The 20,173-nt window shown below is 41.8% G+C and overlaps 1 protein-coding gene across 1 annotated transcript in view; it reads right to left on the bottom strand.

The window, feature by feature from the left end:
• Positions 1–20,173, bottom strand: part of fstl5 (follistatin-like 5) — a 146,129-nt gene that overhangs the window by 5,267 nt on the left and 120,689 nt on the right. Inside the window, exons 9-12 of the mRNA XM_079525439.1 lie at positions 14,950–15,068; positions 9,128–9,277; positions 2,897–3,004; positions 844–968 (exon numbers count right to left, since the gene is read on the bottom strand). Of these exons, the coding sequence (XP_079381565.1) occupies positions 844–968; positions 2,897–3,004; positions 9,128–9,277; positions 14,950–15,068 (502 nt within the window). The remainder of the gene's footprint in view (positions 1–843; positions 969–2,896; positions 3,005–9,127; positions 9,278–14,949; positions 15,069–20,173) is intronic.

The following is a 20,173-nucleotide window of genomic DNA, read 5'->3' as shown; positions in this document are numbered from 1 at the left end:
CATCATAACATGACCCCTGGGGGTCCCTGCCCGGACCCCACTTTCAGAATAAATGTGTTACAACAAACAGCAAAAGCTGAGAACTAAACTATATTTACAACAAAGCCGTTGTGATTAACCTCCCGCAGCACAATAACATGAACCCATCAGCTGCATTCTCTCCCTGAAGGCTGCCATCCACTGATTACACTTCTCTGAAAAAGCAGAGACTGGGGGAAAACAAGAAATAACTTTATTCTTATTTTTGCTGACTTGTACAATTGCTTGACTGGAAGTCAATGGTTTTAGATTAACAAATGTGAGGCTTCAACCCCCCTTTATGCTTGACAGAAAAAAATGAATTCTCCATCATTAACCATTTTCAGGGAATTGCAGCATGTGCATTAAAAGGGTATTTACTGTTCCGTGAGGGGAAATTAGTTTTCTGCATTTGACCCAGCAGTGTGCCGCTCAGGTTAAGGCCTATTCATACTCCACTTTTAAGTGATAAGGTGACTACCGAAATGGCGGTTATTAAACACAGAGAGATATTTTTGGGTAAGCGGTCAAGCGCTTACCACGGCGGCGTGACGTCATGTTGTAGTTTTCGGTGGTCACCTTATCACCTAAAACTGAGTATGAATATGCCTATAGGGGTGGTGTCTTGTGCAGGGAGTGGGACCCGTTGACATTGAAGCTCGGAGAGCAGTCGAGGACACACGCACATGCGCACACGCACGCACGCACGCACGCACGCACGCACGCACGCACGCACGCACGCACGCACGCACGCACGCACGCACGCACGCACGCACGCACGCACGTGTCTCTCCCTTTCCCATTTGAACATCCACCATTCAGTACCTGATGTGGTTGACGATGAGGCTGGATGCAGGGATGAAGAAGTCGTCTACTCTGTCAAATCGCCGGCCGACTGGCTGTGTGTGGACAGTGTGGTGGGATACGCGACCACTAGCCTGATTGATCACCTGGTACATGCCAGAGGAAACACTGAGTCAGGAAATATCAACAGAGAGGACCAGTGGTAGAAAAACTACTCAAATGTTTAGCTTATAAGTAAAAGTATCAATACTGCCATGCAGAAATACCCCGTTAGTAAAAGTAAAAGTCCGGACATTCCGGAAATTAAAAATGTACTTGAGTAAAAGTACAATCGTAAGTTTCAAGTTTTCAAAATGTATAAAAAAATCTTTTGAAAATAGCAGGTCTACAAGCTGCAGGTCAATATTTGACCAGGATTGTCTATACTTTAAGTAAAGTACTGGGGCTGAGCACCAGCTTGTCCATCACTGCATGGGACATGGGATTGAGAGTGGTTCCGAGTGTGTGAGCAGGGTTGCCTTTGATTACACCACAATGCACAAAGAAAACACTGACACTGCCGCTAGCCGTGTGTAATGAAAACCTGTGCATTCAAATGGCAAGCAGCAATTCAGCTGACCTTTTGGCAACATTATTTGATAGAACTAGAAGTGACAGGGCTGAAGATGGCTCTCAGAACATGCTAATAATTCAGCTCACAAAAAGCAGACATCTTCCCCCCCATTTGCATCCAATTTCATTTTAGTTTGCAGTCACACATCAGTGACTGTTAATTGTCTCCATTGGGATGAAACGCAAACACACCAATGAGGAGAGAAAAATAATAACTGCTTTCAATTGTATAGTGTTCTACTTCCAATTATATTTTTTATTTCATCATTTCCAATTCCACTTGTTTATCCTGAAATGTATGCATTCTCTCTCCTGATTGGATAAAATTGGTATTGTGATCTGACGATGTATGTATTTTCTGTTTACTAAAGGGATGGAGTGGCAGGGTTACTGAACAAACACTATAGCAATGATTACTAGTGTAATATACAGTAGTTTCATGTAGCCAGATGACCAGAGATCTATTGATACATCTGGTGACATCAGAATCCAATGAGATCAGATGGCTAGAAAATTCTAGAAAAAGATAAATAATAATAACAACATTGCTGAACCATTGCAAAGCAGAGTGGTTTTCAAAGCAGTGGACAGTTAGCACTGGTTTTTCGCTAGGTTATCTCCACCTTCCACATCCAAGCTTATTCGATGTACTTTGAGTTCCCCAGACTAATATCAGTGAAGCTTTCTGAATGAACTGTATATCACATTATAGAACCATAAAACCCTTATTTTAACTTAAAAGGAGAATTCCGGACTAGATGTTTTCTTACCTTAATCTGATGTTATTAAGAACGAGTGGTACAAGTGAAACGCTTCACAACTCCATCCGGTTGTTTCCATTACTTTAGATCCCTCGAAAAACATTTTTTAGACATCTGTCTTTTATAATAACCCAGCGTGCATGCTCAGAGCTGTGGTGGGTTTGGGATGAAGTTGTGACATTTTTCACCTGTACAGTACCACTCGTTCTAAACCCAGTTAGGACTGAGACCAGATTCTACAAATGTCTTATAAATCATGACAGTTTTCTGAAAATGATGTTTCTACATCAGTGGTGCTCAAACCTTTTCATGTAAAGCACTACCCATAATAATCTGTATTCGGCCAACCAACCCACACGAATTGAGAATGTTCGCTATATGAAAGATTTCACGATTTCCCCCCGAAAAAATAGCAGATCTACAAGCAACTTGTAACTATGAGCTTGTAGATCTGCTATTTTTCAATATCTAAAGTTTAAAATAATGGTTAAAGTGGTTAAAAGCTATAAGGTGACACAGATGCGTCCTCAGGTCTAAATGGATTAACATTAACATCAGATTAAGGTAAGAAAACAGCTAGTACGGAATTCTCCTTTAACGCTTGAGGTTATAGTTATAGTATAGGCTCAACGAATATCGACGCGACGGTGCGACATTTCAATGTAACCGGTGGCAATATGAGATGTGATTTCCTGAGTTACCTGCAGAGTAGGGAAGTTCTTCTCCATGTCTCCCCAGCTGAGGAGCCACACCTGGTCATGGGATTTATCGTAGTGAAGTTTCACAGGATACGGGTCGGTGCTGACCGTCTGGAGGAAACAGGCAGGCACAAAAAAAGAAAGGTATGTGAGGCGATAATCCACACACCGATGCTTTGAAGACATTATGTGAGGTAGCAACGCTGCTCAAACTGCAGATTCCCCGCAGATAGATGGATTGAAGCTGACAGGATAGAGACTTCTTTCAACCAGGCAAGAAAGAGAGAGAAGAGAAGAGAAAAGAGAGGTGTGCGTGTGTGCGTGCGTGCGTGCGTGCGTGCGTGCGTGCGTGCGTGCGTGCGTGCGTGCGTGCGTGCGTGCGTCCGTGCGTCCGTGCGTCTGTTTAACATAAGAGAAGGCTTATTTGGTATCAAGCGGTGACAGAGACAATCTCTTTTTTTTATTCCACAACAAGGTAATTGCTTTCAATGTGTATCCATTCCTCATCATGGCAGCAGATATTCTCCCGTCTGAACAATATTAGGTGACGTATACGAGTGACAAGGCCTTCTGACACATCGTTATCCACCTGAATGCACACTGAAAGTTAGCGGCCTCAAAGGGCCGTTATTGGTGAATGAGGGATCGTTTATTTAGAGCCAATTGTGTCCTTTCAGGGTGATTGTCGCCGCCCAGAATACCTAAATCAGAAAGCATGATTTTCTACAATGACATGTTTGCTCGGGTACCAAACCAAATGGCGTGGAATGTCGTGGAAAGTGGAAAGTTTAGTAATAATCAAAATCTTTTGTGTAACTAGTAAACTGAAGTATTGGAGTAAAAGTACAATATTTGGAGCTGAGATGTAGTGGAGTAGAAGTAAAAGTACTGCAAATTGGATATACCCCAGCAAAAAGCAATAACCTCTAAATTGTACTAAAGTCCAGTACTTAAGTAAATGTGCATAGTTACTTTCCACCACTGCAGTATAGTGGACCGTAGCGGAACACTGTAAAGGATATCTGAATGAGTTATATAATTCAGAACTAGTGCAGAACTAGCACATTTTGATGTAGGTGTTTTTAATAAAATGGAAAGTTTTAGTCATATTTTAGTCATCTGGAATGTTTTAGTTTTAGTCCAGTAAATACCATAAGATTTTAGTCGAATTAATCTACAGTTGATTGTGTCGACTAATGTATTTTGGCAGACCTTGGTGGCATAAGGTGTTATAATGGCAGGATTTACACTTCGTTGCATTCTGAAAATGAGACCAGCTGTGACTCTGTCCATGGTGCTGACTTCATGTTTTAGCATTGAGACTAGCTGTGACTCTGTCCATGGTGCTGATTTCATGTTTTAGCATTGAGACTAGCTGTGACTCTGTCCATGGTGCTGACTTCATGTTGTAGCATTGATACTGGCTGTGACTCTGTCCATGGTGCTGAATTCATGTTGTAGCATTGAGACTAGCTGTGACTCTGTCCATGGTGCTGAATTAATGTTGTAGCATTGAGACTAGCTGTGACTCTGTCCATGTTGCTGACTTCATGTTGTAGCATTGATACTGGCTGTGACTCTGTCCATGGTGCTGAATTCATGTTGTAGCATTGAGACTAGCTGTGACTCTGTCCATGGTGCTGAATTAATGTTGTAGCATTGAGACTAGCTGTGACTCTGTCCATGGTTCTGAATTCACTCATGTACTAAGTACATTTACTCAAGTACTGTTTGTACTTTAAGTATTTCCAATTTCCAATTGCCTACTTTTACTTCTACTCCGCTACATCTCAGAGGCTAATATTGTACTTTTAAATACCACTAAATTTAGTTCACTTTAGTTACTAATTCCTTTGATTGTTATTTGACACATTGTGAGCTTGTAGATCTGCTATTTTCAAAAGATTTTCATAGGCCTACATTTGAAAATTAGAAATGGGACATTCTGCATGATGACGAGTACTTTGGTACTATATTTACATTTTGATACCAATACTTTTGTACTTTTACTCAAGCAAATTTTTAATTGCAGACCTTGGTGGCATAAGGTGTTATAATGGCAGGATTTACACTTCGTTGCATTCTGAAAATGAGACCAGCTGTGATTCTGTCCATGGTGCTGACTTCATGTTGTAGCATTGATACTGGATGTGACTCTGTCCATGGTGCTGAATTCATGTTGTAGCATTGAGACTAGCTGTGACTCTGTCCATGGTGCTGAATTAATGTTGTAGCATTGAGACTAGCTGTGACTCTGTCCATGTTGCTGACTTCATGTTGTAGCATTGATACTGGCTGTGACTCTGTCCATGGTGCTGAATTCATGTTGTAGCATTGAGACTAGCTGTGGCTCTGTCCATGGATCTGAATTCACTCATGTACTTTAAGTATTTCCAATTTCCAATTGCCTACTTTTACTTCTACTCCGCTACATCTCAGAGGCTAATATTGTACTTTTAAATACCACTACATTTAGTTCACTTTAGTTACTAATTCCTTTGATTGTTATTTGACACATGTGAGCTTGTAGATCTGCTATTTTCAAAAGATTTTCATAGGCCTACATTTGAAAATTAGAAATGGGACATTCTGCATGATGAGGAGTACTTTGGTACTATATTTACATTTTGATACCAATACTTTTGTACTTTTACTCAAGCAAATTTTGAATTGCAGACTTTTAACTCATAACAGAGTACTTTTACATTACAGTATTGATACTTTTCCTTAAGTAAAAATGTACTGTCATGTTTGCTCGGGTAGCAAACCGAAAATGCATTTTAAAAATGCAGTTATCATTGAAGCGGATGGGCGAAGCCATCTGGTTTCCAGTTCATTGCCTGTTTACTCGTTCGCCTAGCAACTGAGAGCTAACCAGACGATAGTGAAGACGGCGATTGTACATAATAAGAATACGAATAAGAATAAGAACTAGAAAAAAGGGCACAGGTCTCCACCAGGAGGATAGGGGTGTGTGTGATGGTTGGCTAAATGTTTAGGAGTAATATAAACATGTTTCTTTGTTTGTTTGTTTGTTTTTTGCAACAACTTTCTTCATTTTGTTGAGGAAATGCAGAGCCAGATCACTCATATCATCTCTGAGGATAGAATTCTGGATGAGCAGGACATGTGCAGCATTTTGTGCAAAACGGGCCACTCCTGAAACCTTTGGAAGGCAATCTTAGCCAATCAGTGCAGACTCGTCTTGATCACATGACTACAGAGATCATGTGTAGGCCTACCGATTTGCGTGAGATTTGGATGAAATCTGTGTGACTAACATAAACAATGTGTTTTGCAGAAATCGGCCTCATGGTGGCGCTATAACCGGCAGATGTGGAGGGATGCAGGGAAAAGGTTTTTCCATGGCCTCTAGGTAGTGCGCATACATAAGTTGTATACAGATTGATGCAGTTATAGGTAAAAACAGGAATTGCCCTGTTATACCGCCACCGTGAGGCTGATTTGGAAAAACAATAGTCGTATGTCGTCCTCAGCCCAGTGGAAATGTGCATGTATAATTTCACAGAAATTGCACACTGTGTTGCCTGATTTGTGGCATTTTGTTCAAATCGGACCAATCATGTGAGCTTTGGAAGCCAATCTTAGCCAATCAGGATGGAAGATGGGAAATGGTGCAGATCCGCGTTGATCACATGACTATGGAGATAGTGTATACCGAATTGTGTGATGTATGGATACAATATGTACGAGTAATCTACAGAAATGTGTTTTGCCTAAATCGGCCTCATGGTGGCGCTATAACAGGACGTAGAGGAATATTTATCTCTTGAGAGTGTAAAAATAAAACCAATTTTCAAATTAGAGAATGTAGAATAATTGTTTCTTTGATCAATGTTTGATCAATGTTTGCCTGTTATCTCTCCTATGCTACTTGGTACCAACATCAATACAGCATGAAATTGTGGACAAAATCAAGAAAATATTCTTTCGTTTTGGGTCTGATAGGCTAAATCTCATCAACTGGTGGTCCATGTCTCAAATGGGCCTTGGTACGAAAAAGGTTAAAAACTACTCGTCTAACTTGTCCTTGCATGGCAGTGAATGAGTGAAGAAGGCAAAGCAGCAGTAAAGCTGCCAGGCAGGTTCGTGTGACTAATTAGCAGTTGATAATAGAGCGCAATGAACCTAAACCTCCAGGTGATGAAATAACGAGCATGTGAATGACTCCGTGACAACAGCCTGCATGCTCACCAGTGGGACCCTGAGAGCTCTGCCAAGCGGTAAACATCCACTATGGTGTCAGGGACACTTCGCAGGGATCCCCTAGAAACAGTCTGCTGATGCATATACAATCAGATGGTTTGTGTTTCTATGTTGTGCTGTGTGTGTGTGTGTGTGCGTGCGTGCGTGCGTGCGTGCGTGCGTGCGTGCGTGCGTGCGTGCGTGCGTGCGTGTGTGCGTGCGTGCATGCGTGCGTGCGTGCGTGCGTGCGTGGGAGGCAGTATAGAGACTTTAGGATTACTGTATGTTTTTTGTGATTGAAATTTGAGTCAAATTGATGTAAGTGAGGCTTGACTTACACAGAATAAATTAGGCTTTACACAGTAATAATTAGGCCAGTGATAATGTTTTTTGGCACACTTGGTACACAGCAGTGGGTACAGCTGGCGTTATAAGGGCTAAAATTGTGGGCCTGATGAAAAGGGGCAACCCAAGAAAGAGGGATTTCATATTTTTTTGTTTGCCAGTAATATGAAAGTCATTAATCAAGCGTGTGCCTGATGGGAGACCTCCCACCTGCATGAGACACTGGGTTTTTTATTGCCTGAATGCGCCAGTTTATTACCTTCAAACTAGAGGCCTATGTATATATTTATACACTCATTCCCATCCTGGCCTTGTAAACTTCAGTTCCCTCTGGATAATAAATTACGCTGTGTGAAACCTTTAGATGAAACCTGACTAGCCAATGTCAGGAAGTCAGACAGTGTCTCAGCCTCAGACAGAATGATAGATATAAGACCATCCCACTTTCAAGACTCATTAAAGTACAACCCACAGAATCAAACAGGGGCAGGACTTGGTCTGAAAGAGCCCAGCAATCGATCGCGATCAGACACATTTTCATTTTCCTACGTCCTGCTGTAACTCTAGCTCAGAAAGCACCTAGAAATTGGTTTCTCTACAGGGTCAGGTGTGTACATACAGTATTCAACACACTATATCAAAACTCGTTGCCATTTTTGCATTAAAGATGGAGTGCCATGATTTTTGTACTTTTTCTGTTTTGTATGTGTCTATGGTGTTAACATTACTCTAATAGACCCCCAGGTGTGGTTAGAATATTGAAATATGTCTTCCCTGTGTCTTCCTGAAAGCTCAAAGCCTTTGAGTCAAAAGGCCTAATCAAAATACACCACGTATCACCTTTATCACACCTTTATCATGCAACAGCTGTAGGTGCGGCTTCAGTTCAAGTGGATCACGCACCAGGCAAACCAGCTAGCATACTTAATGAACTGGTGGGTGTGGCCACATAGAAACATCATTTTAACACTTTCTCTACACTAAATTCTTCCTCCTGGTACAGTAGTACCTGATGATCATGTTTTAGAGGGGAGGGGAGGGGGCACGGCATTCCATCTTAAAAGGTGAATACCACTCATGTTCAACATTGAACTGTCATTAATATACCCTTTTTTATTATTTCCACACAACAACTCTAAGGTATTAGAGTTGTTGTTAGAGACTTAGTTTAATGTTGAAAATTAGTGGTATTCCCCTGCAAGAATTGAGTTTGATATTCCATCCTTAGTCGGTTGGAGCCTCACATTTCACCCAAAGACACAAAGGTATTATATTAGTATTTTTCTGCTAGGGTATGGAACTGTTAAGTCTCTCATATTATATTATACCACTTAAGCCCTAGTCATAAAAGTACAACCTGTGCTGTGAGCTTGTACAGGTCAGATATTTTGAAGGATTTTGAAAATGTTGTATTTTCACCTCGGAATGCCAGGATTCTATAATAGGCCACGTCCTGTTTTCGAGCTACAAATATATATAGCTCACCTATGTGCCTCAACGTGTTATCAGCTTGTATACAGTAGTGTGCTTTTTTGTCTTTCTTTTTTTGGCAGATGTCATTCGAACATGTATTTTCAGTGAAGATATTTAATGTAGAGCGAAACCAGAAAAGTTACTAGTACAAAGCCCTGAGGGACTCCGGTCAACCATATATGGGTTTAATAAATCGAGGCTGAACTTTACCTGGATGACCTTCTGTGACTGGATGTCAACTATGAGCAGACGGCTCAAGGTCGGCTGGGATGCATAAATGAACTTGTCCTTGACGTTCACCGCTGATGACCAAACACACTTCTGTACCGCCTCCCCTGCTGAGCTGGGACACACCTCCTCCTGGCACGCACGCACGCACGCACGCACGCACGCACGCACGCACGCACGCACGCACGCACGCACGCACGCACGCACGCACGCACGCACGCACGCACGCACACACAGACAGACAGACAGACACAGACACACAAACACAAACAAACAGGATAATTAATCAAATGATAATCATTTATCTCATAATGGTGAAATATGTCTCATTAAAAAGCAATTATCTCTCCCACCCTATTCTTCTGCTTGTTCTCATCAGATATCTTGGTCTTTCCAGCACATGTTTTCTTTTTTAAATGTTTTAAATGTTAAACTTGACAACAACTCACAGAGTGTAAACCTTGGCAGACCAACACATGTTCTCTGCCAGGTTGCCATGCAAAATCTCCATAATGGCTCCCATTTTGTACGTGCATAATCCTCACGCAAAGCCTGCTGACAATCCTTCGCTCTTTTAGCCTCTGGTCCTGGCAGCTCTCACCACCCGGGGAGGGGGGGTGGGGGGGTTGCTGGCAGACCCCCCTCCATTCCTCCCACTTCTTCCATCCCTCTCTTGTCTGCCCTCCTCTGCCCTTAAAGCCGACCGGATCAGCCCCGGACACTCGGTCCCGCTCTGTGGGACCGGAGGATTTAGGAGAGCTGTGGGTCTAGTCCAGAATGAATTGAGATGAGCTGAGAGTTGCAGCAGGTTGGATGATCTCTGCTCTCCCTGAGTCACGTTCCTCCACACAGGAAGCCAGTTCCCTCCAGACCGTCTACCAGCGGCACACAGGGGGGTAGAGGGAGGGGGGTTGGGGGTAGAGGGAGGGGGTGGGGGTGGCTCTTGCCAAACCCAACTTCCGACATCCAGAGGAGAGCATAAGAGGAGGAGATCATAACTCTCCCCTCAGACTTGTGTGTGTGTGCGTGCGTGCGTGCGTGCGTGCGTGCGTGCGTGCGTGCGTGCGTGCGTGCGTGCGTGCGTGCGTGCGTGCGTGAATGTGTGCAGGCGTGAATGTGTGCAGGCGTACAGAACGTTTAAAGAATAGTCTTTCTCAGGGTGTGACCCTGTGGAAGACTAGATACTGTCGAAACGTTAAATCTATTATTTATTTTGCATCGTGGCTACTATACGAGCTGTGTGGCCTCCTCCTCATTTTATCAGTTATATTTCGACGGTGGTCATCACCTCCTCGATACCGGTGTGCGCTCCTTCTCCAGTGTTTGCCTTATGAGTTTTGGTCATGGTCATGGAAGTTACTCCATAATTTCTTTGTCACTTGATACGTTTTGAAATGTGGGCTGTGCATGGGCTTTGTAGATCAGCTATTATTGTAGATAGCCTTCGGTAGGCTTTTGTAGATCGGCGTTACAAATATACTATACAGTTGGAGGCCATCGATATTGTCCTTTTATTTTTGCTGAGGTTTGCGTGATCTGCGCAAAAGGACAGTTAACCCATTTTGGGCGGGAACCCCTTTTGGTGTTTTAAACATTGTTATAATTTAGCTATTGAAAAATAGCAGATCTACAAGCTCATAGCGCGCCACCGAGTGGCGCGCTACGAGCTTGTAGGTCTGCTATTTTTGAAAAATCGTGAAAATATTTATTTCAGAAAACTGGAGGATTTAGAAGGATTTTTTTTTAATTTTGAGGTCAGGCCTAAATGGGTCAAATGATAAGGGACAATATCGGTGGCACCCAACTGTACCTGTATATATAATGGAAACTTTCAAAAACACAGGTTCTGGAATGTTTCAGGTTATGGAAGGTTATGGAAGGTTCCCTTCATAGTGAAAAAGAGCCATTAGTGACGGCCAGAACACAGCCTTCATCTAAAACAAAGGGGAGCTGTTTCTCTCCTGGAAATCCAGGTATTTAAATGCTATGAATTCTGGGATAGGGCTCTTGGAGAGAGATGACTGAGCACAAAATACCCTTTGTAACATTTTGATTACTATGCTTGTTCCAAAACAATAGAGAAACAATAGCAGCTGTACATGTTTTACAGTTTCATACTGGCGAACATAATGGGAATCAGATCAAATCCCAAATCAGATTATCTTTGAATATATTTTCATAAATTTAGGATTCTAATTAAATGGTGGTGGTGCAAATGCACTGCATAATTCATTTGTTGGGTAAAGAATTAACTAAACATATTGCTTCAAAGCATACTTTTTCCCCAAAGATGTATTTTAAACTGAGAGAGTGCAGTGATACTTCAAAACTTTAAGTTTTCAATAACTTGCAGTGACCTGATCTGAACAAGTGATTCATTTCGTATTTTGTAGCAGCTCCAATCCTACTTTCATATGAAAATAAATAATCAAAAAAGCAAACCTGTTCAAAGATTTGGTCACAAGTGTAAACAAATGCAACGTAAATAAGCAGAGGTCATTAACAGGAGATTGTTCTGTTCGGTTTATGTACAGTATGCTATACTGTATGATAGAAGCTGTGAATAAACAGTTATGTTTTGATACTGGTTGCCAGCTGTGACGGGATATTGTCCATGCCCGTTTATGGAAAGGAAAACAACTCTTGAACCAACATCTGTATAACGACAAAGCACTGCTATATGATGATACATGGTTGGGTTGGAAAGTGCTGAGTCAGGGGTGGACATGATGACACAGATGTCAGAGATGTCCAATCTATCCCCGTGATTCCCTCCTTGTAGAAAAGGACCTCCAACCACCTGAAAAACGACAAAGGGCTCCTACGTTGATAAATGACGGGGTTGAAAAGTGCTGAGTCAGGGACACGGATGTTCAATATATTGTATCCCTTGTGATTTCCTCCTTGTGGAAAAGGTCCTCCAAACACAAACACTGCAACATCGTCTTTTGTTGCCACCGGAGGCAAATACAGCCTTGTATAGTCCTCAAACTATTAATCTTAAACCTGGAGAGGATGCTGCTTTTAAAATTGTCCTTGGATCAAGTTTGGAAGCTTCAGCAGAAAAAAAGATGCTCTGCGCGTGTGGTAGCATCCGTGCCTGTGTTTTCGCCGATATTGTGGTGTTATCACAGTCACACTATAACACTCTATAATGTCGTTAAGAATAATGAATTGGCTGTGGGTCATTACCATAAACGAATCAATCACAGCTCATCTGCAGTGGAGGGAACGTGAGCTCCACTCTACATCCCAGCGTCAGTGCTCTCTGGCTGTGTGTAATTGATGTCCTAATACAAACGCACCTCTCAGGGAACAGCGGTGGGGTTGTTCATGGCGTTTTATTCATGTGCAGTGGTATACTATACTGTAGGTACATTTACTGTACTTTTACTTTCTCAGTCCAATTTCCAGCACTTTTACTTCTACTCCACTTTTACTCCACTTTTACTCCACTTTTACTTCTACTCCACTACATCTCAGAGGCAAATATTGTACTTTTACTCAACTACAATTATTTGAAAACTTTGGTTACTTCGATTTCGATTCGATTTGATTTGTTTAGAAATTAGATACTAATTGTACAGTACATTTTGAATTCCGGACCTTTACTTGTAACAGAGTAGGCTATTTCTATATGTGTGCAGTATCTAGCAGTTATTTTTTTAATATATATATATAAAAAAAATTATCCCACAATTTTGCAACCCAGTGTCAATTATCTAATATAATCCTGGGCGCTACACTTCCTCTTCCTCTGGGGGGTTATTCCTTTCCTTTCCCCTCCATCAGGCGCCTTGGCTGGCCATGGGGAGGTAGACCAGGATTACTGCATGTTTTTTGTGAGGGTACCTACCCCCAGCGCCCACAGCCTCCCCAGCGGGAATCGAACCCAGGACATTCTAGCTTGTGAGGCGACAGCACTACCGACTGTGCCACCGTGCCCCTTATATTATTGATACTTTACTCAAGTACAAAATGACTTTTTCCACAACTGGCGTTTGCTTCATGTGGCACAGTCATCCAATCAGTGCAGCCTCCTCCTAAATGAAAGCTTCCATTGAAGAACATTTGTGTGTCAATCTAACTGCCCGGCAAATAGGGAAGCTTCCAGGAGGTCGGCTCCCCTGAATGAAACACGCGAGTTCCCCAGAAAGCCTCATTTGAGAAATGTAGGGATCTCTAAAATATCATACTCCCCCCTGTATGTTTCGGTTATATAAATAAATAATAGGCCAATAGTAAAGCTCTTGTCAGCATGTGTGTGTTGATTCACGCATAGCCATTTCCGATTACTTATCTAATAAACGTAAGTGTCTATTATCGTCTTGCAGGTGGACAGGAGGAGCCGGGATTCGAACCGCCGACCCAGGGATCATTGTTTGTTGTCTCAGACTAAATATTCCCTGTATGAATTGAAATGTCTTTAAACATAGGCGGGTGCATTCATGCATAGGCATGCAATACAGTACCCTCCCATCCCCCTACCCCGCGGAAAATAGGGCTCCCCGGGTCCCAGCATGCCAAGCTGTAAATTCAAACACTGCTGGCAAGCCTGCTTTGAATAAATGTCTCTCACTTGAAGGCTTTTCTGATGAACAGCAATCGGGTGAGGAACCCAGTTCTAAAGAAACCTCCAGGATGCATAAAGACCTGCCCTGATCTGCCCTGGAAAGCAAATGCTAGTCAGATTACCTCAAACTGTATGTGTTCCCTCAGGCATTGCTCTCTTAAAGGAACACTTCACTTTCCTGTGTTTTTAGATATTTCAATATTTCAAATTGTCATGGACACTAGGCTGTCTTACTGACATGACATCATGGACACTTTGAAATACTAAAATATCTAAAAACACACATAAAAACCCCAGGAAAGTGTTTCTTGTCTCCCAAACATCATTAAAATAAGATCTGGTTGCAAAAGGGGTGAAGTGTCCCTTTAAGTTAGCAGTGCTACAGATATGTGTGTCAACAGATTTTGATTTGGTCCTTTATTTACCCAGGGGAAGTTGCTATATAGACACAGATGCTCATTTTCAGCAATTCCCTGCACACTAAGACACAGACAATAAACATATTCAAACCTTGGAAGCTGACCAGTACAACCACAGTCTTATACTGTTGGCCACTTACAAACAGTCGGTGCCTTGCTAAAGGGCACTTCAGCTGTGTTGGGGGGGAGGGTAAGTGGACGCTTACCCACCCAGAGTTTTCCAGACGGTCCGGGGAATCAAACCGGGCACTCCTCAAGAAAGAGCACTCCTCTAACAAGAGCACTCCTCTCTATCCTTTGAGCCACCACTGCTCCCAAATAATACTCTACAGCAATGGTTCCCAAACTTTTTCATGTCAAGGACCCCCAAATTGACACTAGCCCGCGGACCCCCATTTGAAAAGATATGTCATGAACCCCCATAAGAGAAGATTCTTTACGGCTGTAGCAGTGATTCTCAACCCGTTTAATTTCAAGGACCCCCAGTTTGACACGCATTAGTCTACGGACCCCCATTTAATGGCAATTCTATATCTGGGACCCCCAAGTTATATTGTAAAATCAATGTTAATTTAACACTCTGAGAGTGTACAAATGGAACCAAATGGACCTGTTTGGTTCCATTTGTACACTCTCAGAGTTACAGACCCATAAGGGTCCATTTGGTTCCAAACTACAGTATCATTTAGCTGGGGACCCCCTGGAACTCCCTCAAGGACCCCTGTGGGGTCCCCGCACCCCACTTCGGGACCTTCTTCAGTAGACAACGTCGTGGCAGATATTATGGATATCTGAAATTGAATGTGTCTCACCTGTAGACCCAACAGCTTCTCACTGGGCTTAATGTGTCTCTGGATCTCACAGGCCACCGGCTGGATGACTTTGATACCGTCCTCGTAGAAAACGTAGAACATGTTGCCGATTCCAAGACCTGGAGAGCAGAAGGCAGGTTTATTTGTAGGGCACAGCACATTTCAACAACGAGGCAAGTCAAAGTGCCACACACAAAACATGAAGAGCAACGCAAAAGAAACACGTTACAAAAGGTCATTTGAATACAACTAAAATAGTTATTAAAAAGCTAAGAGAACAGAAAATGAGCTAAAGTAAAACAGATACCTATAAGTACAAGTATAATGAAAGTATAAATGTAGAGTGCACAAGAAATGAATCAATATTAACCTAGATAAAAAGCAGCAGCAAACTACAAAGTCAGCTTTGATTAAAAAGAACAGAGCTGCAGATGAAGAGAAAGCATGGTTCTAATATTGACAGAAGCATTGAGGCAACCAGTGAAAACAACTTCAGTTCAAATGCTCACGCAGGGAATGACACGGCAGCTACCTTCAAAACACCAAATGATATTACCAATGATTGGAACATCAGAGCTCCGTGATCAGAGTTCAGAAAATGCAATTAACATTGTTTAATCGATTTTGTACTATAGTGTAGCATGGCTGGTTCACACTCACCTTCCTCTCGCCACAGAATGTTTGCCACTGTGGAGGAGAGAGAAAAAAAAAGAACAGGGTTGAAGATGAAGACAAATGCAGGATTCAACGGTGTCCCTTAATAGAAACTACCCCCCCGCGACACTTACACCTCGTAAGACAAAGAGGAAAGCAAAATATGTGACTGTTTTATGGACGCTGGCTCTCTGACACCCAGTGCAACAAGCAATCAATAACCAACCAATCAACAAAGCTTGGAAACCATTTTATATCAAAACTCTGGAGAGTAGAAGACAACGAGTCTGAACAACAGTGTTTTTGTTTTTTGTAATGTTTTTTTTAACAGAATGTACTACAGTAAGACCAGGAGTAGAATACAATCAAACCGCTGAGGCCACTTCATATCTATTAGTGACATGAATGTTGTAGTACTGGGAACTATCTCGTTTCAGAACATTAGCATCACGTCACATCAATTCAAGGTAGGGTAAGTGATTTTCTTTGATTAAAATAAGCTCTATATTGTGATAGTACTCATTGCTATAGAGTGTCTTTAATAAACAGAAAATGCATTTTGCATTATCCATTTTATCAAATCAGGATAGAGAACCCAGTCAGGATACAGATTAAACAAGTGGAATTGTAAGTGATGACACAAATAAATGACCAATGACAAAATTGAGACATAAATGGCTACTCTCTCCAGATTGGCTGAAGTTTTGCCACCTACCCGAATATGTATTTTCTTTTTATTAAAGGGCTGGAGAGACATGGAGACCCCTGTTACTGAACTAACACTCTATAGCAATGATTACGATCATAATATAGTGATTTAACCTTTTAACAAAACACTTTGTTTTAAACAAAACATATCACTTACCCTACCATTAAATTAAACCAAACTAGTATATCATTACAAAAAAAAGAATACCTCTTCAGTGTCTCTCAGACTCTGATAGCTGATATGAAAACCAATTATTCAAATTACCTTCGGAGAGGCTGCTGCTATAATTCAGTGAGCTTGAACTTTAAACCGGCTACAATGACTATCCAGAAGCGGTGTCCTTTTAAGTTGTTATATTATGGATTACAGTGAATAAGAACCATGTCTTCCCGTCCTGCCCTATATGAGCAACACACAGCTCTCCCGTTCAGACTCCTATCATAAGCCATTAAGAGGAATTCATCCTCGCACTATAACATTCACTTAGAGGTGACCAGAGCCATCTAATAGAAGAGTTGCGATGTTGAGGGGGCTGAAACCGAGCGCTCGAGCGCTGTTCATGCAGCCTGAACTGGTACAAGCTGGAGTTGGAAATACATTGTTTTCAACGAGGGTGGTGCAAATAAGACAACAAAATGTGTGCAACATGACAACTGTTTTAAAGTATTGTACAGTAACAACTAAAGTCTCTTTAATGTTGTACTATTACTACAAAACAATCTAAAATAAAGGGATTTAAGCTGATCATTAAAGCTGGGCTGTGCCTGAGTCCAATGCATTTCTGCCTACTGCCGGTCAAGGACTTGTCCCAGTTGGTTGTCCCCATTCTCAATAGAAGTCTATGTAGGAGAGCCGCCATTGGACTGGCCCCATGAAGTGAACGCAGTTTGCGTAACTCTGTTTATATCTAAGGCTCTGGAGGTGACTAATGACACGGAATTCGAAATGACAACCATTCAATAATAACCCCAGAGTGTGCTTTCAATAGGTGACCTAAATGTGACCATGTGGGGACTGCTCTCCAATCAGCCACGAAACACAGGAGAAAAAGGGACAGACTCCGGCAGGAAGATGAGGCTGATTGTCTGCAACACAAAAAGAGTACGGAATAAAAACCCAGAGCCACGGGACAGAAATTGAATTGGCTCTGGATGCAAATAACAGACGTCAAATGTTCGCTATTCAAACTGTCCTTATCCCCTAAACCCCCTTAGCTGTGACCTTCATTCCTATTGTTCACTTCTGCTTCTGTTCTGCCTCCACTTTTCTATTTTCAGCCTGCAAACCAATCTCTAGTCCAAGTCACATCCGATTCTAACCCATTCAGGCCTGACGTCGAAATTTTTCAAAAATAGCAGACCTACAAGTTCATAGCGCGCCACCGAGTGGCGCGCTATGAGCTTGTAGATGCTTGTTGTTGTTGTTGTTAACTAGTTGTACGAACGCTTGTTTTCTATTGTTGTATTGTTTATTGGATCTTGTTTAGTCGATACACTTAATTGTTTTAGCTCATGCTCATTTGATTTAGCTATTTTGTCTCATCTGTTTAAGGAAATAGGTAGCTGATATATTGCACTTTTACCTTAGCGCTAGGTATACTCTTGGTTGCTTGTTTTTGCAGAAAATGCACTAAAGACTTCTGGTGATTAGTAGTTTTTGTTCCCTACCTATGTTGAATACACTTATTGTAAGTCGCTTTGGATAAAAGCGTCTGCTAAATGACTGTAATGTAATGTAATGTAGATCTGCTATTTTTCAATAGCTAAAGTATAACAGAATGCTTGAAACACCAAAAGGGGTCCCCGCCCAAAATGGGCTAATCTCCCCTCTACCGAGAAGCTCATTCCCTCAGCCTCCGCTGGAGTGGATGCAGATAGAGAGAAAGAAAAGAGAAGACAAAACACTACTAGACATTTCTCTTAGTCAGCCTTAATGTTTCAGGAGAAATCATGTCCTTACCAGTGCACTAGCTCGTGCTTTCAATTTACAATCATTTAGCAGACATTCCAATCTATTCTACAGTAGACCGACTATTGCGAGATCAGACTGAATGGCAAGAACCCATAGTCACTCAACGAACAACAGGGTCAATATTGTCACATTAAAAATAAATACTAATACTAATACTAATACTAATACTAATACTAATAAAAAGCGCACTTTGTTTGAGAAGTGGCTAAAGAGCACGACAATGAAGAAAGGCAAAAATGGTGAGATGAGATGTTTGGGAACCATACTCCTTTCCAATAGACCACAGTATTGGTGCTATTCATCACTGGCCTGAAAGAGCGAGGCTGTTCGGCCCATTCCAGAGAGCCATACATCAACTTCGTCATCCATATAACAAACACAAGATGCGTGTCACTTTCTGTGGCGAGTCCACTTCCTCTCTGGACACTAATAACCCATTTTTGGCGGGAACCCCTTTTGGTGTTAGCATTATGTTATGCTTTAGCTATTGAAAAATAGCAGATCTACAAGCTCATAGCGCGCCACCGAGTGGCGCGCTACGAGCTTGTAGGTCTGCTATTTTTTTAAATCGAAGAAGACTGACATAGAAACATAGCTTTTTCAGAAAACTGTCAGGATGTAGAAGACATTTTTAGAATCTGATCTCAGGTCAAAATGGGATAAACTGCGTTTACAGGAGACTCGCCAAACATCAGGAGCCTATAGCACATCTGCAGACCGACTGCAGTGTGGTGGTCGCCTTCAGCAAGGCTACATAAACTCCATTTGTTTACAACTGTTGGGACAGATCGAGTGGTCCAAAACGGCCTGTGGTGCTGAACATATTGGCATGGAGGAAGATTAAATGGGTGCATCATATACAGTAGCTGGACTCAGACTGGACTGTAATTGGGTGACAGCAGAGGTAATAGTGACTAAGGGCCGCTGTCAGTGTGGACGACCTGCTCTGCAGTGGTCACTCACCTGGCAGCACCTCTACAGTGTACCGTTTGTAATGGGCTTTAGTTATAGCTGCTGTGGTTCATCACCACTGGAGGCTATCACAGTGTGTAACAGTAAAAACAGTCTTTCTTTCTTTCTGTCTGTCTGTCTGTCTGTCTGTCTGTCTGTCTGTCTGTCTGTCTGTCTGTCTGTCTGTCTGTCTGTCTGTCTGTCTGTCTGTCTGTCTGTCTTTCTTTCTTTCTATAGTTTCACTTTCATTTACATTTCTCCAAAGCCATTAAAACGTTAACAATTTTACCAATGTCAATGGTGGGTAAACATAATTCATTCACTCATGGTCAGTTCAGCACAATTCTTAAAGCAAACTTTTCTACAAGGGAGAATATTTTCAGCCAGACTGTTCAAATCAATCCACACTTTAAAATGCATTGCACTAAATGACATCTCATACAGTAGTACAAGTTTCAAGTCTTAGCAGGTTATACTGTAACTGTATCACAATTGGCTGAACCCAAATGGCTTCTTTGCAAAATAAACACTCCACGGTATGCTTTGGGAAATGGTTCAACCATAATGTCAAGTATACTGTGAGTCAATGGACTGAATTAAACATGCCCAGACCACCACTTCCACCACGGTCCTTCAATACTAACCTCTGGTCCATTGACTTTCTTTATCTGAGCGAGCAAGTCAGGCCTGTGTGTGTCTCGAGTACAAACCCACATAATGAGAGATAATACTGCACCCCTCTTCATAAGCCCCCAGGACCAGGGGAGAATTTTGTGAACTATAGCTAAAATCACTAAAATGAAAGAAAGCAGCAAATGAAAAAAATAATAATAATAACACAAATAAACAACCTAAAACATGAACTTTGGTTGAAAGAAAATATATAAGTTTTCCTTTAACGTCAACACTTCGGTATTCTACAATGCAGTTGTCGAAAAG

The sequence above is a fragment of the Electrona antarctica genome, assembly GCF_951216825.1.
Source record: "Electrona antarctica genome assembly, chromosome: 1".
In the NCBI taxonomy this organism is placed as follows: domain Eukaryota; kingdom Metazoa; phylum Chordata; class Actinopteri; order Myctophiformes; family Myctophidae; genus Electrona; species Electrona antarctica.
Note: the sequence above shows the minus strand (reverse complement) of the source record. Positions and strands in the feature narration are given on the sequence as shown.